General features: G+C 34.9%; 1 protein-coding gene across 4 annotated transcripts in view; it reads left to right on the plus strand.

Annotated features, from left to right (window-relative positions):
* C1GALT1 (core 1 synthase, glycoprotein-N-acetylgalactosamine 3-beta-galactosyltransferase 1) overlaps nucleotides 1-23,514 on the plus strand; it is a 38,209-nt gene that overhangs the window by 882 nt on the left and 13,813 nt on the right. For 2 of the 4 annotated variants that reach the window (XM_038556891.1, XM_038556892.1), the window contains exons 2-3: nucleotides 20,804-20,901; nucleotides 22,262-22,498. In XM_038556891.1, coding sequence (XP_038412819.1) covers nucleotides 22,279-22,498 — 220 coding nt within the window. In that variant the 5' untranslated portion in view covers nucleotides 20,804-20,901; nucleotides 22,262-22,278. The remainder of the gene's footprint in view (nucleotides 1-20,803; nucleotides 20,902-22,261; nucleotides 22,499-23,514) is intronic. The other 2 variants (XM_038556893.1, XM_038556894.1) reach the window with 1 other exon arrangement.

The following is a 23,514-nucleotide window of genomic DNA, read 5'->3' on the forward strand; positions in this document are numbered from 1 at the left end:
GGAGAAGGAGGAAGAGTTTTCTCTCCCCCCACCCCCCGCTCCGCGCTAGTGTGACCGGAGTAGTAGGTGCTGACAGGCTGGCCGCACAGTTTTGAATTTGGAGAAATTGTACGCTCTTAAAAGAGGAACGTAATTTGGGAACGGGGATTGATTCTTCCCTAGCTCTTACTCTCTTGTTTTTTAAGATTAAAAAAAAATAATAATAAGAAAGCACCACGTGCTTTGGAAGAGTTGATTGGATTTATAATCTAGTTCTCTAAATTCGTGATGTAGGTCTAGTAAATAGATCTTTTTAGCGCTTTTCAGATTGGAAAACTCTTAGGCTAACCGTGAATTGACTTCGCTATGAATTAAAGAGTTATAAAGGTAGAACTTTTAACGCATTAAGGTGAATGATTAGGCCAATGTAATTGGGACAGAAATATGTTCATTTACTAGAAGTTAGGCACAGAATGTAGACAGCTCGGCCTGGATGCCAGGAAAAAGTTGTGCAGATTTCGATTTGTTTCATTCTGGTGTTGATTTAGGTATTGGGGACCAGACTTTTTGAGAGAGATTTAGACAGCTTTCCATACCCTTAGCAGATAAATGTCAAGTGAACCTTTATACACATGATGTTCTGTGTTATAAGTATTGTGTACAGTAAACTCTACTTATTTTTCACTAGCCTTAGTATGTTTTGATGTGCACTTTTAAGTGAATATAAAGTTTCAAACTACCGAACAGTTAACTTTTCACCATATGTTAAGTAAAACAGTGATTTAGTAAGGAAAGTATGACTCATTTAAAATTCTTCATAAGAAGCATGGTTTTTCAGTACTAGTGGAGAACTATTAAGTATCTCTCTTAAATTTGCCTGTGATTTGTGTTTTTCTGTATCTTTTGATTTAGGCTTCAGCATTTTAAAACTACTTTGTGCTTAATACCCATTTAAGAATAGATATGCTTTTTTTGGCTTAGGTTATACTAGTCTATATTTCTGAATAAATTTAATATCCAGAAATTCTTCGAATTTTGCCACATTCTTATTTAGTAGTACATACAATGGATTAATTTTCACTCAGTCATAGAAATACAAAACTGTGTCATTTAGGCGTATGCTATTTACTGTTTGTATATAGATTTGTGCTAAGAAAAAAATTGCATTTTATAGCTTATAAACGTTGTAAGTCATGGTAATTTAAAATAGAGTCTATGTGATGAAATTATTGATCAGAATTCTTGTGACATTGCAGCTGTAAAAATTAAATGGAAAACGGACAACTTGATGAAATTAATTTCAGATACATTTAAAATTTTAAGCTTCACAATACCACCATGTTACTTTTAGGAGATTTGTTGAGATTTGAACAAAACTATAATGAGATGGAAAGAAAAGTTTGACAAAATTTTTTTTCACCCAAAATTCATTAGAAATAAGGTCATTCTTTTACAAGAAGGAAGAAAGAGAAAACATGGAGAACTGTTCTGTAAAAGAGAAGATAGCATTTTATTTTAAATCTAAATGCATATCTAATGTGTACTTAAAGGTTCACTTTGCAACTAATTCAAATGGCCAAGGGGAAAATACATACCAAAATGTATAATGTGTGAAAATAAGAAATGTCCCTTGGAGGGAAAGAAAAAAAAAAGATGTTTGTGAAATAGAGAAGCACAAAAGAAGGTAGGAGAAACAAACAAAAAAACCTCAAGTTATCTAGAACCTCTAGTATGAGCTGTCTTGCACATTGAAGGCAGGAGAGGCGATGTTAAGTGGGAGAGATTTTGAGACGGGAAACCTGATTAATTTACAACTAAGGCCATGTATTAAAACAAACTGATGGAAATAAGAGAATAGCCAGAATTTGAAATCATGTATGGCTTGGTGTGGTTATTTGCATTCTTGGTCCTTATATTGGTTTCCGAGGGCTACCATAACAAAGTGTAGCAAACCGGGTGATTTAAAACACAGAAATTTATAATCTCAGTTCTGGAGGCTAGAATTCTGAAATCAGGTTGTTGTCAGGGCCATGGTGTCTAGGTTCTAGGGGAGAATCTGTTCGTGTCTCTTAGCTTCTCATGTCACTGGTAGACTTGCAGCTATATCACTCCATCCACTCCATTCTTTCTGTCTTTTCATATGGCATTCTCTCTTCTTTATAAGGACACCAGTTGTATTGGATTAAGGTGTACCACAATGACTTCATCTTAACTTGATTACATCTGCAAAGACCCTATTTCCTAACAAAGCCCCACTTATAAGTACTGGGGTTAGGTGGGGGGACACAACCCACCACAGTCACATAATTTATCTTCTACAGTGTTCAGCAAATTTTTAGCACCATGTGGCAGACCAAATCAGAGGGTGTGGTGGCAACAGTGTAGGGGACATGCAAATTTCCTTGTCATTTACTTATCTCAGTGCTTAACTCCAAACTGGGTTGCAGAGAGAAAGCAAACAGGCAGACAAAAATCTCTGTCCTGGAGGAGCTTATGTTCTAAAACGTAGGTTCACAAAATGTGGTTCCTGGATCTGCAGTATCAGCATCATCTGGGAACTTGTTAGCAATCCACATTTTCAGGCTATTTTTATATCAAGCCCCAGACCTCTTGATTCAGAAACTTTTAAAAAAGACTTTCAGGTGATTCTGATGCAGACTCAGGTTTGAGAACCAACAAACAAGACGGAGAAAAGAGACAATAAACAAAATGAAGAAATAATATGTGATGTATTAGATGTTAATAGGTGTTGTGGGTAAGAATAGGGCGACCAGGGAAGACCCCTTGAGAAGTAAAGGCCTGAAGGAGTTGAGGAGTAAGCCATGTGAGTATGTAGGTGAGTTGTGTTCCCAACAGAGAACAGCAGGTGCAAAGGCCTTCACATGTTTGAGAAACAGCAGGGAGTCAAGAAGAATACAGTAAGGGAAATGTTAACAGATTCAATGTATGAAATTTCTTTTCCTTTTTGACCTATAAAAACCAAGTACTAGGAAGAAAGATCAGAAGAAGAAGAGTAGAATTAGGATGGCAGACCATTGAGGTTCATCTTAAGGCTTTTGCTTTGTCTCTGAGTGAGATTGGGAAGACACTGGAAGATCTTGAGTAAGTGAGTTTACAGTCTTTTTAAAAGGATCACTGGCTCAGGGTGTGATCTGGGAGTCCCAAGATTGAGTCCTGCATGGAGCCTGCTTCTCCCTCTGCCTGTGTCTCTGCCTCTCTCTCTCTCTCTCTCTGTATCTCTCATGAATAAATAAATAAAATATTTTAAAAAATGAAGAAAGAAGGATGTAAAGGGAAGAGTTGATTGGGAGTCAGTTATAGTAGTTGGGAGAGAGAGAGGGAGAGGAGAAGGGAGAAAAGAAGGTGATCAGAAACATAAGACTAGTGAAAAGGGCTTTTTTCCCCTCCTACTCTAGTTACTTCAGTCACCCATTTGCCTTCCTCAGAGGCAACTGGTGTTACAATTCTTTATATATTCTTCCTTAGATATGTATATGTGATAGACTAGGTTCTAGCAGGTTAGTGGACTAGTTCTTACCTGGAGCTGATTTTGTTCCTTAGGAGACATTTGGCAGTGTCTAGAGACATTTTTGGTTGTCACAACTAGGAGTGCAGCTGGTATCTAGTGAGTAGAGGCCACAGGTGCTACTAAACATCTTACAGTGAACAGGACAGCCAACCACAAGAGAGAATTATCCAGCTTAAGATGTCACTGGCTTAATGGGGGTTGCAGAGGTTGAAGCATAGATGGTGGAGGGAAGATAGTGTCGTATAGGCAGAGAAGACAGTAGGAATAGAGGAGCCCACTGCAGCAGGGATGTTTAGTAAACCGTAGATAGTTCAGGATTGCTGAAGAGTAAATACTAGGGCATGGAGTATTGAAATATGAGGCCGGAAACTTGGACAGAGTCTAACTAGATCAAGGAGAACCTATATATATCATGTTAAAGGTGCTTAGATTTTGTCTTTTAGGCAGTAGGCTCTATGGAGAATTCATGGAGTGATTTGGTCAGCTTTTCCTTTTAGATAGGTCATTCTGGTAACAGAATGGGAATAAGTTGAGAGAGAACGTTTGAGTGAGGGAGACAGATTAAATATTGTAGTTGCTTAGGGAAGAGAGGAGGGTCTGAAATAGTAGAAATGGAGAGGAGAGGATGGATTAAAAAACATTTAGGAAATAAAATTGACAAGATTTGGTAATTGGATATGGAGTAGGGATAAGGGGAATGTTAAGAATTAAAGACACTGATTTCTAGTTGAGATAAATAGATGGCTCCTAGTGAAATAGGAACCCATTGGTGAATAATGTAGGTGATCGCCAGTAATTTTAGTTAAGATAAGCAGGTAGCAAGGGAATTAAGGAAGGAAGGTAAATGAGTCACTTTTGGCTGTGTTGAATTTAAGATGCCTATGGTCAAGGTGGAAACATTCAGTATATATGTAAGTCAAACTTCAGGAAGTCTGAAAAGGATCAAGAGATCCTCTTTTGTAACAAATGTGGGGATTTTAGTGCACTTTGTTTTTGTTACATTATCTCTATAAATAAAGTCGCCTATCTTAATTTTTGTAAAATAAAAAAAGTAATATATATGTCCTTGATTAAAACATTAAAAGGTTATAAAACAAAAACTTTTCTTACTCATGCCATCTAGTCTTAGTTCCCAGAGATAGTCTTTGTTATATATCTCTATATACATCTTTCTAGAGCTATATTTACAGAAGCATTTAAAAAGCCAAATGTGATTATACAATACAGACTGTAGTACTTTGTCTTAAAAAATAAATATTTTTTCTTACACGTTTTAATGAATGAAGTTGTGTTATGGAAGAAAATAAAAGAGCAAACTGGAGACTAACATATAGAATCATCTCTTTGATGTAAAGTAAAAGATGCAAATACATATATGCTGCTACAGACACTACTTTTTTTGCAAAGATACACAGAGAGATGGGGAAGAAAATGTACTCTTTTTGCTGTGTATACATTTTTTTTTAATATATAGTTTCAGTTTAGGTTTTTTTCATTTGTTTTCTCTACATTTCTCTGATTAAAAAGTACCACTACAACATGCTAGCAGAAAGTCATAATATGCCAAATGTGTAAAGATTTTCTGTATTAGCACATATAGATTACTGTTTTGACAGCTGCAGAGTATTCTTTGGTATGGATGTACAGTATTTGTTTATTTAACTAGTTCCTTATCAACAAGCAAACATCTTACAGCGATGGCCGCTGTAAATATCTTTGCAGACTTCTGTGTGTCCATAGACAAATTTTTGATGATGAAATGAGGGTCAGGTCATACTCATTTAAAAATTTTAAAATGTATTGCCAAATTGCCCTTTCAAAAGTCACTAAATGTATATTGTGAGAAAGAATGCATGACTGCCAGTTTTCTCTTCCATGTCATTACTGGATGTTACTAAACATTTTTTGCTAGATTATACAGTTTTAAAAAAATCTCTGCATTTGAATTTCCTTAAGTGAAATTTGAACATCCTTGACCATTGTGTTTTCGTCTTCTTCAAATCCTTTATTTTCTTTATCTGTTTATTTTTTTAATTTATTTTATTTATTTATGATAGTCACACAGAGAGAGAGAGAGAGGCAGAGACACAGGTAGAGGGAGAAGCAGGCTCCATGCACCGGGAGCCCGACGTGGGATTCGATCCCGGGTCTCCAGGATCACGCCCTGGGCCAAAGGCAGGCGCTAAACCACTGCACCACCCAGGGATCCCCTCTTTATCTGTTTTTATATGAGATGGATCTTTTGTCTTTTTCATTATGATACCTTTTGGCATTTTTTGCTGTATAGGTTTTTTTGACATTTTATACAGAAACATCTTTGAACCAGCAGTTTCACTGCCCGAAGTTTAACTGATGAATAATTTCATACAATTTTCCTAAGTCATAGCTTCTGAGTTTTGAGATCTCAGCTCGTGTTATAAAAATTATTTTTATGTTATTTTCTGTAAATAGTTATTTTCTTCTAGTGTTGTTATAATTTCATTCTTCTATAAAGATTTTATTTATTTGGGAGAGAGAACACGAGCAGGGCAGGGAGGGGTAGAGAGAAAAGCAGACTCCTTGCTGAGCAGAATCTGACTCAGGGCTGGATCCTATGACCCTGGGATCATGACCTGAGCCAAATACAGGCACTTAGCTGACTGAGCCACCCAGGCACCCCTATAATTTCACTTTTTTTTAATATTGAAGTCTTAGAGACTTTTGAAGTTTGAAAGAGAAAGGGATCCACTTAGTTGATTTTTATCTTTTTCCCAAAAGATTATTCAGTATCAGTACTTGAATAAACCATTTATTTCTTGATTTGAAATGCTATATATATTGTGTATTTCCATATGTATTTGTTGTTTTTTAAATTGTGTTTTTTGTTTGTTTTTACCATGTATTTGTTTTTTTAATAGACTCTTTATTTCAGTCTGGTAAAGACCACCAGGGATATATATATATCTTTAGGCTGACAAAGATTAATTAACTTGCTGCTGTGAGGGAGACCACACACCAGAGGAACTGCCAGCATTTTACCAAATAAAGAAAGGACAGGTTTATTACAGGATTTTGGATAAAGGTGGAGTTTAGACAAAATTTAAACGAAACAATATTTGATAGGTTTGAAGTATAGCAAGGCTGTGTGTCAGGGGTTAATTAACATCAGGCCTGGGCTGAGAAGCAAGCCCAAAGTCCTATTTCCTTAGAGACTACACAGTTAAGATAAATGTGGAATGTTGTGTCTGGGAAGCCCTATATGAAACTTTGACTCGGAAATTAAGGCTGCTGCTGTTTGATGAATGATCCGCCACCCATGCAAGAATGGAATGTTTCAATCTCTGATACACTTTTAAGATGGCTTAGTTCTAACGGCATGGTTGTAGAGAAAGAAAATTTGTCAGCAGTAAATATACAGTATTAATTAAAAGCATTAGAAGTGGGTTTTTAAAAACTGATTCATAGATAAATTGATGTGCCTGTTCACCCTACATATCAAATTATTCTAATTACTACACCACTATTTATTGTAGGTAATATATTTTAATCTCTGGTAGGCTTGATCTACCCTCCAGCCCACAATGCTCCTTTCGGGAATTTCCGAGTTTTGTGTATTTTCCAAAAAATATTAAGAATAATTTTTTTAAGATTTTATTTATTTATTCATGAGAGATACAGAGAGAAAGAGAGGCAGAGACACAGGCAGAGGGAGAAGCAGGCTCTATGCAGGGAGCCTGATGTGGGAATCGATCTTGGGTCTCCAGGATCACACCCTGGGCTGAAGGTGGTGCTAAACTGTTGAGCCACCCGGGCTGCCCTCAAAAATAATTTTTTACTACATTATTTAATTTTTTAAAATCTTGAATTTTAAGTGGGTCCATTAGGCTTCATCTATCCCCATACTCCTTTCCAGAATTTCCCAGGTATACTCACATATTTATTTTTACAGATCTTTTTGATTGCTTTTTACTGAGTTATTTAACTTTTCAAAATCTTCTTGTTTTTTTTTTTTTTTTTTTTTTTTTTAAAGATTTAGTTATTTATTTATTCATGATAGACACAGAGATTGAGAGAGAGGCAGAAACACAGGAGGAGAGAGAAGCAGGCTCCACGCCGGGAGCCTGACGCGGGACTCGATCCCGGGACTCCAGGATCGTGCCCTGGGCCAAAGGCAGGCACTAAACCGCTGAGCCACCCAGGGATCCCCCTTCAAAATCTTCTTGTATTAAAAAAATAACAAAAAATAAACTCTTGTATTTTAGTTTGGATGACATTACATATATAGATTAATTAGAGAAAATCAACATTGTTATCTTTTTCCAATGTTTATTGTAAAATGCACATAAAATTTACCATTTTAATCATTTTTAAGTGTACATTTCAGTGGTATTAAGTACATTTATATTGTTGTGCAACCATTACCACTATCTATCTCCAGAACTCTTTCATCTTGCAAAACTAAAATCTATGCCCATTAAACAATAGTTTCCCATTCCCCTTCTCCCCCAGTCTCTGGCAACCACCATTCTCCTTTCTGTCACTATGGTTTTAACTGAGTGTCTCCTGTAAATGGATTATATACAATCGGAAAAGGACAAACATTATATAGTCTCATTCATTTGGGGAATATAAAAATTAGTGAAAGGGAATAAAGGGAAAGGAGAGAAAATGAGTGAAAATATCAGTGAGGGTGACAAAACATGAGAGACACCTAACTGGAAATGAACAACGGGTAGTGGAAGGGGGTTGGGAACGGGAGGTGGGCAGGGGGTTGGACTGGGTGATGGACACTGATGGGGGACTTGGCAAGTTGACAATACAACTTGATTTTGACTTGGTGGTGAACTGTTACATAATTTTGGAAGGTTTATTAATTTGTTTCTTATCCTACATACTTCCTTAGGATTCATAAAATTCCATGGTCTTTCTAATGCTAAGGTTTTGTAACCATAATGCAGGGTCATTAGGTGACAACTATGTGTTAATTTTATCAGCTTAATAAATTAGTAATAGAAAATACTTTTAGAGTCTGTCTCAGAATTAACATGTACTTCTATTATAGTTCATATGAGTTGAATACACATCAAAGGAAATAATATGTAGTTCATATTATATATCTATTTTATGCCTTTGGGTTAAAGAAGTGTAGAGCTTCAAATGGTGGAACCATATGTGATTTTTGTATTTAGTAAATTAAATGGTATAAATATAAATCTGGTTACAAAATCATTTCAACTGTATCCCTCCGTTTAGTAAAACATTTGAATGCATTTTATAAGCCAGTCTGTGTGTTAGGTGCTGGAGATGTAGAGATAAGAGCCATAACCACTTTTCCTGAGTTGCTTATGGTCTAGTGGGAAACAGATGCACATGCTTAATATTATGCAGTATACACAGTAGGGAGTGTGAATAAAAGAATGAGGAAACATTCAAAAGAGAGCAGGTAATTTGACCATGGGTAATAGGGAAGAGTGGTCATGGCAAGTTCTGAAACTAAGTAACCTTGAAAGAATTATGCACCTATCCAGTAGACAAAATCGAGGATGGCACACCAAGCAAAAAGAATAGAATAGCCAAAATCATCCATATGAAAGGTCATGGCAGACTTGGGAGGATGGCTGAATGGTCTTTGCAGATAAAGAGTTATGAGACAGAAGACAGCAAGAAGATAAGCTGGAGCCAGTCTTATGTATCAAGTAAGCAGTATGTATTTGATCCTGTGGCATTGGAATGTATTATGTGTTTTTAACAAGACTGCTGTGTGAAGCCTCTGTGAAGTTGTTACCAAGGAAAAGTAAAAAGACCTGAACCTAGGCAAGAATGATCAAGGAATGAATATAGAAAAATGTCTTTATGAAGGGATAAAATATGTGGAGATATAATCAGATTTGGGGTGTTAGGAGAAGAATAAAGAGATAGATGCTTTGCCCTCTTATTTCAAGCCAGCTAATGTTTATCACACTAAATTAAGAATTTAAAGGGATCTTGAGAGTACAACTTTTGAGAGCTGCTCAAGTAATATATATTCATTAAACTTCACTTGGAAAAAAAAATAAACTTCACTTGGAAATAGATGGAAAGAAAAATATTCTTAGTTATCCCTAATTCCAGCACTGATATTAGAAGTTAGAATTAAAATTAGAAATGAGAAATTAACATTTTGGCTTTTTCTTTTTCCTTTTTTTTTTTTTTTTAAGAATTTTGGTTTTTAAAGCACAGATATATAATAACAAACAAAACTCTGCTTTTTTTTTTTTTTTTTTTTTTTTGCTTTTGTTCTAACCATGGTCCCATGTCATTATGTAATCTTTAAAGACATTTTAGGAGTTGTAAAGCATTGTATTTTTGTATTCAATGGGTGTACTTTGTATAATTTTTCCTTTTATTGATTCTGACTTGTGACTGAAATCTTTCATTTAGCAGACTCTTGAGGGTTTATGTGCAGGCACTGTTTATAAATACTTCTCATATAGCTTGCTAAGATTATTTTCTTATTTTTTTAATTTTATTTATTTATTAATGAGAGACACAGAGAGAGAGAGAGGCAGAGACACAGGCAGAGGGAGAAGAAAGCTCCATGCATGGAGCCTGACGTGGGACTCGATCCCGGGTCCCCAGGATCATACCCTGGGCCAAAGGCGGTGCTAAACTGCTGAGCCAGCTAGGCTTCCCAGATTATTTCCTTAGTTTAAAAGTTGACCTCCCTCTGCCTGTGATTCTGCCTCTCTCTCTCTCTTTCTCTCTCTTTCTCTGTGTGTTTCTCATGAATAAATAAATAAAATATTTAAAAAAAAAAAGTCTGTGAGCTAAGAAAATCTTAACTTCTCTTTTGATTTTTTTAGATCAGGTCACGTGGCAAACTGTCAAAAGTATTAGGTATTTACACAACTCTTAGCCTGCATAGTTTTGTGGAAAGGCTAAGTGAATTTAAAACACTTAGAAGAGGGGCGCCTGAGTAACTCTTAAGAGTCCAACTCTTGATCTCAGATCAGGTCTTGACCTCAGAGTCATTAAGTTCAAGCCCTGCTTTGGAGCCTATTTAAAAAAAAATCACTTAGAAGAGTCTCTTTTGCATTGAATAATTACTGTATTACCTGTTTTTATTTGCTAGATAATATTTTGGATTTGAATGTTATTTTTAATTTGTAATTTGTTATTCAAGTATACAGATGACCAACTGTGGATGTTTTCCCAGGTTCCACACCTGCATCTCCCTCTCTCTTTTTTTAAAAAAAGATTTATTTATTTGAGAGAGTGAGAGAGCAAGCAAGGGGAGGGGCAGAGGGAGAAAGAGAATCACAAACAGACTCCAGGCAGAACACAGAATGTGATGTGGGGCTCAATCTCAAGACCTTGAGATCATGACCTGAACTGAAACCAAGAGTTGTACACTCGACCAACTGAGCCACCCAGGTGCCCCAGACCTGCATCTCTTAACAGCTTGCTCAGTATTTCTATGTCAGTGCACTACTGGCACTTTAAAATAGATATAGTATGATGCACTGAATATTGATCTGACTAAAGTCTGTCATGTTTTTAAAATATCTGTACTCATCCCTTATACTCCTTGGATAGTTTAGCTGGGTATAACATTGTAGGTTGGAAATCATTTTTCCTCGGAGTTTTGAAGGATTTTCTGCCTTGTTTTCTAGCTCTCCGTGTTGCTGTGTGAAAGTCTAAAACTACCTAATTCTTGTCTCTGCCTCTTTCTCTGCAGGTTTGCAGGATGGTTTATTTGAGGTGAAATTGTTCTGAAATTACAAGATACTATATCTTTGTCGGTCTGTTTTTGTTCAGAGTGTTAGCTATCATTGGATCCTTTAGATCTGGAAACTTCCTCAAAATATTTGATTATTGATTTCCTCCCCTCTTTTATCTGCACGTCTAAACTCATCTTTAGTTATCAACTTTCTTATTTTTCATCACCTTATCTTTTTGTTTTGCTCACTGTGGGGGTGATTTCCTTTGTCCTTTGTTCTTCTGTTCAGGTTTTTTATTTTCTTATATTTTAATTTGTTGTAGAGTTCTTCTTCATGTAATTTTTAAAGCTAATATTTTATTTCATTAATAGAATGGCATGACATTTTTTAATCTCTTAGGATATCAATAATTGGGGTTTTCTTAGTTTTCATCTCATTATATCATCTCTTCCAAGTTGCTTTAAATTTGACTTTGTTGGGGTTTTTTCTTTCGTATTACAGACTTTCCTTAGAGTATCTGGTGATTTTTAAGTGGCTATTTACATTTTAGAATAGATACTAAAACTAGTTAATATTTCTATATGCATTGTTAGGGCTGACAGTATTCTTCACTGTATGATGATTGAACTGGAATGATTGATTGTTGAAGCTTTTGGGGATTCCATATGGCAAAACCAAACCAAGTGATTTTTAACTTCCCAATAATAAAGCAGATGGTGCTAATGCTTTTTCCAAGGGCCTATATCCCCTTTCTGTTCACAGGCTCCTAATGCATTTTTATCCTCATTGTTTATCTCCTAAGATTCTACCCTCACACTGCCAGAGCCAGCTTTGCTAATGTATGAGCTGTGGGAATGTCTGGGAAGTTTATTTCCTAAGGACAGCCCTTCACCAATAATTATATGAATACAACTCTGAGGTGTGGCTTACATTGCCTCCAGAACTATCCTATGGAATGGAGTTAAAATTACCTCCCATGGGATTTTGTATGACTTCCTTTCCTTCCTGTCCTACTTCCCTACAAGTTTTTCCAGGGACTACTTTCTGTTAAACCACTTTCACACAAAGGCCTCATCTCAAGGTTTCCTTTCTGAGGACCCACTTAACCATTAATGTTTGGGCTTCATTCCCTTTGATAATGTATTATTTTGGAGTGAGATTGGACTGGTTTGTTTTTTTTATGCTATCTATATTTCAGGCTCTCTTTGTCAGATGTTGGTATCAAACTTTTTCATGAAAGAAGAATTAGTTCTACTTAACTTCCTGAATGATTCATGTAGTACAGGCATACTTCAAAAGTATTGAGAGTTCATTTCCAGACCACTGCAGTAAAGCAAATATTACAATAAAGCAAGTCAGATGAATTTTTGGTTTCCCATGCATATAAAAATTATGTTTACACTGTTGTGTAGTGTGTTAAGGTGCAGTAGCATTATGTCTTTTTAAAAATGTACATACCTTAATTTACCTTATTAAAATATACTTTATTGCTAAAAAATGCTAACCATTATCTGGGCTTTTGCTAGTGGCATCATAATCTTTTTGCTAGTGAAGGGTTTTGCCTTCATGTTGATGGCTGCTGACTGATCAGGCAGGTGGTGCTGAAGGTTGGAGTGACTATGACAATGTCTTAAAATAAGACAGCAACGGAATTTACCACATCTGTTGACTCTTCCTTTCTTGAACGATTTCTCTATAGCATAGATAGTGTTTGATAGTATTTTACCCATGGTAGAACTTCTTTCAAAATTGGAGTCAGTCCTCTCACACCCTGCCAATGGTTTATTAAGTTTATGTAATATTTTAAACCCTTGTTGCCATTTCAGCAATCTACATAGTAGCATCACCAGGAGTAAATTTTATTGCAACAAACCACTTTCTTTGCTTTGCTCATCCATAAGAAGCAACTCATCCATTCAAGTTTTTTTTCATGAGATTACAGCAGTTCAGTCACATCTTCAGACTCCATTTCTAATTCTATTTATTTTGCTGTTTCTACTGTATCTGCAGTTACTTCTTCTTCTGAAGTCTTAAACCCCTCAAGGTCATCCATGAGGGGTGGAATCAACTTCTTCCAAATTTTTGTTCATGTTAATATTTTGACCTCTTCCATGAATCATGACTGTTCTTAAAGCCATCTAGAATATTGAATCTTTTCCAGGTTTTTAATTGAACTTGCCTTGCTCCATCAGAGGAATCACTGTTTAATCACTATAGCCTTATTAAACGTAGTTCTTTTTTTTCAAAGATATTTATTTATTTATTTATTTACTTATTTATTTATTTATTTATTTATTTATTTATTTATTTATTTATGAGACAGAGTGCACACAAGCAGTGAGGAGGGACAGAGGAAGAAGCAGACTCTCTGCTGAGCAGGGAGCCCAACACAGGGTTCAATCCCAAGACCCCAAGATCATGACCTGAGCCAAAGGCAGACACTTAATTGACTGAGCCACCCAGGAGCCTCATGAAATGTTTTTAGTAAATAATAAGACTTGAAAGTTCAGAATTACTCCTTGTTCTATATGCTGCAGAGTGGACGTTGTGTTAGGAGACATGAAAATAACTTTAATCTTGTTCCTCTCTGTTAGAGCTCTGAGATAACCAAGTGCATTGTCAGTGAGCAGTAATGTTTTTATTTTTTTGTGAGCAGCATGTCTCAACAATAGGCTTAAAATATTGCGTAGCCTGGGTGGCTCAGTGGTTTAGCGCTGCCTTCCGCCCGGGGCATGATCCTAAAGGCCTGGGATCGAGTCCTGCATTGGGCTCCCTTCGTGGAGTCTGCTTCTCCCTCTGCCTGTGTCTCTGCCTCTCTCTCTCTGTCTCTCATGAATAAATAATAAAATCTTTTAAAAAGTTTAAATAAACAACATTGTAAAATAGATGTAATGTCATCCAGGCTTTGTTGTTCCATTTCTAGAGCACAGGCAGAATAGACGCAGCATAATTCTTAAGGGCTGTAACATGCTCAAGATGGTAAATGAGCAATGGTTTCAACTTGAAGTTATCAGCTGCATTAACCCCTAATGAGAGAGTCAACCTGTCCTTTGAAGCCAGGCATTGACATCTCCTATCTAGTTCACAAAGTCCTACATGGCATCTTCTTCCAACAGATAGCTGTTTCATCTACATTGGAAATCTATTGTTTAGGGTAGCCACTTTCAGTAATTATCTTAGATGGATTTCTCTGGATAACTGGGAGCTGCTTCATCACTAACTGCTTCACTTCTTTGCCTTATCTCATGAACCAACCTCTGCTAGCTTCAGACCTTTTTTAATGTGCTTCTCTCAGCCTTCATCGAATTGAAGAGTTAGGACCTTGCTATCGATTAGGCTTTGGCTTAAGAGAATGTTGTGGCTGGTTTGATATTCTATCTAGACTATTAAAATGTTTCCATATCAACAGTATCAAAATCAGCTGTTTTGCTTTCTTATCATTTCTGAGTTCACTGAATAACACTATTAATTTCTCTCAAGAACTTTTCCTTTCTATTCACAGTTTGGCTGTTTAGCATAAGAAGCCTAGCTTTCAGCCTTTTTGGGCTGTCAACATGCCCTCCTCACTAAACTTAATCATTTCTAGCTTTTAATTTAAAATGAGAGGCATGTGATTCTTCCATTCACCTGAACATGAAGAGCCCATTGTAGAGTTACTAATTGGCCTAATTTCAATTTTGTGTCTCAGGGAATAGGGAGGAATTAGGAGGAGGAGACGGACGAGAATGGCTGATGGTGGAGCAGCAGAACACACAGCATTTATCGATTAAGCTTGCCGTCTCATATGGATGCAATTCATGACACCCCAAAACAATTAGAATAGTAGTGTCAAAGATCACTGATCAGAGATCACTATAACAAATATAACAGTGAAGAAGTTTGAAATATTATAAGAACTGTCAAAATGTGACACACAATTGAAGTGCATGGTGTTAGAAAAATAGCGCTGATAGACTTACTGAACAAAGAGTAACTACAGACTTTGAATTTGTAAAACATCCAGTATCTGCAAAGCACAGTAAAGCATAGTGACATTAGATATGCCTGTATAAAAATTGTGTTTTGAAAGATTTAAGTATTATATCCAAGAAAAGCCTGGACCTTTTTGAAGTCTGACTCTGACAACATTTTTTATTTCCTTTGTGGTACTTCTTTTAGTTTTTATACCTGAGTCAGCTTGGATTTTTTGCTTTTTTTTTTTTTTTTTTTTTTTTTTTTTTTTTTTTTTTTAGAGAAATATGTTTCATTTAGGTTTTCCAGTTTAATAGCTGTTTATTATACAAAATGTTCTTTTGACTTTTTAAATCTGTGAATGTGGATATAATTTAAATTCTGACTGTAACAAACCAACTATAAAAAGACATTTGTGAACTAATTGAGGCAATTTGACTATAGAAGACAGTTACAGAAATTTGATTACATACTTGGGTTGGATGAGTCCAAAGAATTGTTAATTTTTTAAAGCATTGCTGATTCTGTTAGGCATTTGATAGTGGCTTTTTGTTTCATTAATTTTATCTATTTTTCTATCTTGAATTTTATTGATTTTTGTTATTTCATTCATTTTGCTTGCTTTAGGCTTATTTTTCTCTTTTTCTTGATTTTTGAAGTGGGAGCTTGAGTCAATTCATTTGAGATTTTTTATCTTTTCTAATGTAAGCACTTAGTTCTGTAAGTCTTCCTTAAGCACTGCTTTAGATGTGTCTCTTTCATTGCTATTTATGAGCCCCTGTGTAATTAACAGCACAGTAAATTCCATGAAAACAGGGAAAGATATTTTGTTTTAGCTTTTCCCAGTATTTAGCAGTGCCATATAATTGTAAATGATTTTTGAATTTTAACACTTCCATATAGTAGTATCTCATCTTGGCAGCTTAGCTCAAAAATCTGAAACTTATAAAGAAATAAAATTAGTAGAAATATTCTCAAAATATTAAAAGAAAAGTACAAAGGAATATAGCAAGTAAAATTTTATGTAATGGAGTTTTCTTTTTAGTGAAAAATGTATTGAATATGAGATATGGATTAAATCTTCAACAATAAACCTTTTGAAGAAATCATATAAAGAAACATTTGAATTGTTATTAGCAAGATTAGTAGTAGGAGAGCAGAGGCATGAAAATTTAGTCTGAAACCAGTTCTGGTCTTTCAGCAACTCTTAACATTTTCACAGTCCTTCTTCAAGCTCATGGGCTTTTTTTTTTTTTTTTTTTTTTTTACATCTTTACATCTCAAGATTTATCAATAGAGCAAGAATAGTTTCTTCTTGTGCTGGTAACAATATCTTCTTATCTTCCACTTAAAGATACTTTTAGAAAGGGAGAAAGATATGGGAAGTTGGTTGGTGACTATAAATGTAACTGTGGTATAATGGGAAAAAACCTACAAACTTTAAGTGAAATGTGAGTTAGAATCCTAACATGTTGGCTGTGTGGTTTGGGTCAGTTTAATTTCTTTGAAACTCAGTTTCCTCATTTGTAATATAGAGATACTACTATCAAGTATTCCAGTTGTTGTGAAGATCAGAGAAAACAAAAGTTTTAAACATAATGCTTCATACATTTTTATGTATTTGTACATACACCGTATCTGTAAGCATTTATACATTGAATCACTATATAAGATTCATTTCAGGTTTTTTTTTTTTTTTTAAGATTTTATTTATTTATTCATGAGAGAGAGGCAGAGACACAGGCAGAGGGGAAAGCAGGCTCCATGCAGGGAGCCCAATGTGGGACTCGATCCAGGGACTCCAGGATCATGCCCTGGGCCGAAGGCAGGTGCTAAACCTCTGAGCCACCCAGACGTTCCTCATCTCAGTTTTGTAAGGAAAGTCTTTTAAGGGAAAAAATAAACTACCAAAAATCATTTTAATGTAGTTTATGGAGAGAAATGCATGTTTAATATGTAAATGTAGCAAATTAATACTATAATCCAGAAAAAAATTATAAGCAGTAGACTGACAACCCTGGTAGGATATAGTATAAAGTACTAAAATTTAAAAGCAAAAAACAAACACTGAAAGCCTCGGATTTGGGGGACTTTATTGTAAATTCCATTAACTTTCTAAAAGCCTGAAAATTGAAAGAAAACATGATCTCATGTAAAGGGCATTAAAGTCTTATTGAGAAGGTATTAGTGACTGGTAGAATAACTAAAAACCAAATATTAGAGAAGAGGACTATTTATCTACAAAGATAAAAGATCAGTCTGCATCTTTTCTAGCATCAATATGAGAACACCATAAATCAATATTTACGGAGTTTATACTTGGTCAACTTGTGCTTCATTTATAAAGAGAGTACTTAATAGTCTCAAGCCTGTAAGAGTTTAGAATATAGCACCAATGAGTACTATTACAAAAATTACTTGCCGAAATTCAGCCAAAAAGCATGACATTAATGAAGAACTCATATATAAAGGAACTGTAATAAAAAGACTATTAATGAGCATAGAATCCAATTTAATACATATCCAAAATTAAGCAGTCATGGGAATTACAGCATAATTTATAGATTGTAAACTGTGCAAAATTTTACAGAATAAAAATAGTTCACAAAATTTGAGCATTTGGGGGAGAGTATATGTGCTGATTTCCACTCTTCTCACAGCAAGAAATTAATAGGAACTATCTAAAATTGAAATATGTAGTTTTTAAAAAGAGCCTCCAATTGCCTTATATTTTTCAGTCTTATCTTTAGAAAGATCATTGAGAGAAGAGTCATAAATGTTTAGCTGACTTTCAGAGTTCATTTAGATTGATTTAATTTCCCCCTTTTGTTTTTGGTAAATTTAAGTAAATCTAACTTAATATGTTAAATCTTTAAAATAACGTAACTAACATCCATACCAGTTCTGTAAAACTACAGTAAAATGATTAAGAATCTGAATTTTTGATTCACATTGCTAGTATGACCCTGGGAAGATTATGAACCTTTTTGTCAGAGTTTGTCTGTAAAATGAGATTGATAGTCCCTAGTTTATAGTTAACTCATGTAAAGCTCTTAATAAATACAAGGGTCAACTATTAGCTATAGTTATCTTTCCTTCCATCTCTGTTATTTATAAAGATGTTGTTCATATCTATAATGATATCACCAAATGTTAATAATAGTTATTTCTGGCTGATGGAATTTGGGATGATTTCTATCTTTTCCATGTTGTTCTGTATTGTTTGATTTCTTTTTTACAATGAGTAATACAAAACTGTCCCTTAAAAAATAAAGCAAAAAATATAAAATTTATTAGTTGTTCCAGCCCTTCTTTTGCATCTAAAATCTCAATTGTTAAGCCTAAAAATCTTTCTTTTTAAAATGCTCCTCAAGTGATTTTGATTCCATATCATGTTTGGAAAACAGTTGACATTGAGAACTTCCTTCCACTTAATTTTAGTATATTAGAAGCTCCTGTAATGTGCAACTTAGTTACACAATGTCTTCCAACCTGGTCTACTTCAGCACTCTTGTTAAGAATCTGAATAGTTGAGAGTGCTGATTTTTGCCAAAAATCAGAGTAAGATTTTGGGTGCATTGTACCCATATGAGATGTCTATTTTATCCCAGGAACAAGAAAGAAAAATGGGAGTAAACAGAAATTTAGTCATAAAGCCACAATCTTAGAGGTTAAGAGGATGGGGTAAAAGCAACAGGGATGAGCCAGCATATGTTGATTGATAATGCTCTGGAGGAGGAGGGGTAAGAGGATGGTAGCCATCCAGCAGCATCACAAGATATTTTTTAATTAAAAACAAATATTTAATAACAGTTTTCCCTCCACTCACCCCAGAACAGGTGTGTTGCTAAAACAATGTCACCTCAGCGAAGAAAACTAACCATAATTATGTCACTAATTTACTACAAACGATAAATCCCCCATGCTGCAGAAGTAGACTTGTTCTGAAACTCAGTGTCTTTTGGGAAATGATAGGGTAGCAGGTTAGTATTCGTAGTTACTGGAGCTGGATCAGCACTTTCTTCACATATTCACTTTCTTGCAGCTCTTCCCCTTGTCACTCACAGTGCCTTCTATGGCTTGCTTTCTCCCCTGCTACCAGGAGTAGACTATAGCAGTGGAAAATTCATTTAGACTGTGTCCTTCTGAGACTGTGAAGTGATTATATCTGGTATTAAGGTGAGGGAAGTCACAGCCAGTACAAAAAGAAAATCAGAACCAGTGTGCTAGAAGGGAAAGTGTCAGAGAATCAGAAGATGTGGGGAATTGCTTACAGTGCGGCTCCTAGATGATATCTCAGTTTAAGTGTTTGCTAATGCTACCTTAACAACCTTTCTTTAGTTTTATTGCTTCAGTCTTATACTGCTAATCTTTTTACATGTACCTTAAGAAATTTGGAGTTATGATATCTTTCATTCACTTTTCTTGGCTTCATGTTTTCAATTCATGGGACTTCTGAATTAACTCTATTGTGGGTAAAGTCTTAATAATACACACTTATTTTAAAGAAAGAATTCCAGATTCTTGAATAGTTCTCTTCAGCTTTTTTTTCTTATATAATGATTCAGCAATTCTGTACGTTACTCAGTGCTCATCATAATAAGTGTACTCTTAATCTCCTTTATGTTTCACCCATCCCCTACTCACTTCCCTTCTGCCAACCACCAGTTCTCTGTATTTTAAGGCTCTGGTTTTGCTCTCTCTCTCTTTTTTAATTTCCTTGCTTTGTTTCTTAAATTAAACATATGGGTGAAACCCTATGGTATTTGTCTTTCCCTGACTTATTTAATGTTATAACCTCTAGATACACCCATGTTGTTGCAAGTGGAAAGATCTCCTTTTCTATGACTGAGTAATATTCCGGTGTGTGCATATGTGTGAGTGTGTGTGTGTGTGTGTGTGTGTGTGTACATGCACACGCACATGCGCCACATCTTCTTTATCCATTCATCTATGGACACTTGGGTTGGTTTAATATCTTGCCTATGTAAATAATGCTGCAGTATACATTGGGGTGCATATATCTTCATATTAGCATTTTTAATTTTCTTTGGATAAATATCCACTAGTGGAATTACTGGATCATATGGTAATTCTATATTTAATTCTTCAAGGGACCTCCATACTGTTTTCCACAGTAGTGAAACCAACAGTATACAAGGTTCCTTTTTTTTCCACATCCTCACCAACACTTGTTATTTCTTGCCTTTTTGATTCTGGCCATTCTGACAAGTGTAGAGTGATATTTCATTGTGGTTTTGATTTGCATTTCCCTGATGATTAGTAATGTTTAGTATCTTTTGATGTATCTGTTGACTATATGTCTTCTTTGGGAAAATATCTCTTCAGGTCCTCTGCTCATTTTAATCAGATTAAATGGGGGGTTTTGGTGTGGAGTTGTGGAAGTTCTTTCTGTGGTTCAGCTATTAACTCGTTATCAGATATATCATTTGCAAATAATCTTGAGAGTTTTAGAGTTTCAAAAGAATCACTTAAACCATGAAGGGTATTTTCCCTGGGGTTGCAGATTATACCTTTGTTATAAGGATTTCACTAAAGACCAATCTGAAGAAGGAAAAGAGGACAGTAACAAGGGAGAACTTGAGACCCCTCTCAGGGAAAATAGTAACAATACTTGGTAAACTTGTTTCTGCTTTTCCTCTAGGAAATTTTATAGGATAGCTGAGTGGGACATATATACTCTTCACCCATGAAGGCCTACCTTTCTGAACCTTAGAATGCAGTTAAGATAGAGCAAAGGAAGTAAGTAAACCAGTACCTGCCAGTTTCATGTGGGTAATTTACTTCTGCCTTATTACTGAGCAACTTTGCTCACATGGTCTTTCTTTTACCTCCACTTCTCCTTGGGGTAATCCTTCTCAAATTACTACTTAATAGAGGGCCTGAGAATCGAGATGCAAGATGAACATGGTATAGTTCCATGGCCTGATAATTTTATTTATAGAATTAAGGATAAATATTTTTGCATTAAATATACATATATTAAATATGTATTAAGGATATAGTAAAAGGTCACATGCAGTTTTTTTATATAAATTTTTTGCTACAGTAAATATTGATACAAAATATATAAATCATAAACATAGAGTTTGGTGATTATCACAAAGATAACAAACTATGTAACCATTAATTTATTTTGATATTAGCATACTTTCTTTTTGTAAGTTTGATACATCTTTTTCCATCCTTTTGCTCTTAGCTTTCTGAATATATTTAATGTATACCTCTTATAAGCAACATGTTGTTTATTTTTTCACTAATCTGGGCTGGCAATCTTTATCTTTTAGAGTTTTCAGTCTTTTTTACATTAATATCATTGGTGATATATTTGCATTAAAATAAACCATATTACCTTTTTTTTTTCTGTTTTTCACCTATTTTGTATCCACTTCTCTTTTTTCCTGGTCTTATTATTTTATTATTTCATTTTTTCTGTTTTAGTTATATAGCCTTTTACTAATTTTTTAAATGATTACACTAGCAATTATATTATACATCTTTTAGTCTTTTTTAAAGCCTAAACATTTGTACTTTCACCACTTCTGGACAACAAAATTATTTTAGAACTGTGTCCTCCTTACAATTTTTGTACCACTTATGTCATTTGTTTTAACAATGATAGTAATAATGTCTCACAGGATATTATATCATATATACTAACATATATAATATATACTATGTAATATAAAAGAGAAAAAAGGTAAGTTTAGGTATTTTGACAGCAAAAAAGAACATGGCAAGCAGGCTTGGGTTCACAAAGGATTCTGGTGGGAAGAACAGGAAATTCTGTGTGCAAAAAACACTGACCTATTTACCATATCCCACCCTAACAATGATTCTCCAAGTTACTACTCATCTATTTTATAGAATTGTCCATAAGGGGGAAAAAAAAAAAGAATTGTCCCTAATTGTGTTTTAGCAACTGAAGGGATAAAATATTAGAAATGTTCTCCTATAGGGAAGGAATTAATTTTCCCATCTGGCTAAAAGTAATCAACTTTTTTATTTTTTTTTTTTAAGTTATCAAGTCTTTTCCTTTTAACTCATGGTAGGTATTGATTCCTTTATAAATTATAACTTCCTGCTAATTTTTTTCTTACAGAAATACACTTTCGGGAAATGGCCTCTAAATCTTGGGTGAATTTTTTAACCTTCCTTTGTGGATCAGCAATTGGATTTGTTTTATGTTCTCAGCTATTTAGTATTTTGTTGGGAGAACAGAGTGATGCCCAGCCCAATATTCTTCATAATGATCCTCATGCTAGGCATTCAGATGATAATGGACAGAATCATCTAGAAGGACAGATGAACTTCAATGCAGATTCTAGCCAACATAAAGGTATGGTTCACTTTATTAAGGATTAAACAGAAACAGTATTTTTCAGTCTGTGTAAGTGTTGTGAGAATTGGAAAAAGCTATTAATGTGAATTTTGTTATACACAGTGTCTTTTGATGAAAATGAGCTTAATTCCTGGTATTTAATGACAATTCTTAGTTCACCTCAGGAACTAAAAATTTATTTCAGGGGTAAGATATTTAATTTTGAATTTATTCTTTACTGTCTTTATCTTAGCCCAGTTCCAAACACTGTGAAAAAAACATTAACATAATTCAAAGATCTCTGCAAATATGATATATTTGACAAGAAAGAATACAACAGCTCAAGAACAATTGGAATCCTGGGATGCAGAGGGTCCCTCCATTAAGAATGGTTTCTTTATCTTTTTGGGAGTAAATTACTTCTTTCTGACCTCTCAAGCAGAGGCTGAGGAATAAAGAGTACCACATTCTGATTGAGTTTTATGAACTTAGAAGTACATATACATACCATTATGAATTATGTTATATTGTGTAAATGTTTCTATGACCCTGATTCAGCTCTGAGTAGGTGCTCTGTGTTCTTATCATAGAGCAGTTTGATTACTGTACACTTCCTCTATAGCATTGCTCCAGATTGTTAAAGAACTGATTGGTGCCATGCTTGTCTACTACTAACAGGCTATCAGGTCACTGCAGGCACATATATTAGGTACCTACTTGTCCTGATCCATGGTCCACATCTAAGCTAGAAATTATGAAGTCATGGTAGGTGTTTTCCTTTGCTTACCAATCAATCCCATTTGTCTTAAGTTCTAACATTCTACTTCTTTACCATTTTTTCAGATTTCCTCTCTCCAACTATTTCCCCTAGTTCGGGCCTTCAGTTATACCCATGTACCTGGACTCAACCAAACTTCACTATACTGTTTGTCTTTCTTCATTTAAAGACCTATTCTCTGCATCATTTCTGTTTTCCTCATCTTGCTTTATCTCCTCTTTTCTTTCCAGCCAAGTTCCCATCCCACTGTTCTATA

The sequence above is a fragment of the Canis lupus genome, chromosome 14 (assembly GCF_011100685.1).
Source record: "Canis lupus familiaris isolate Mischka breed German Shepherd chromosome 14, alternate assembly UU_Cfam_GSD_1.0, whole genome shotgun sequence".
In the NCBI taxonomy this organism is placed as follows: Eukaryota; Metazoa; Chordata; class Mammalia; order Carnivora; family Canidae; genus Canis; species Canis lupus.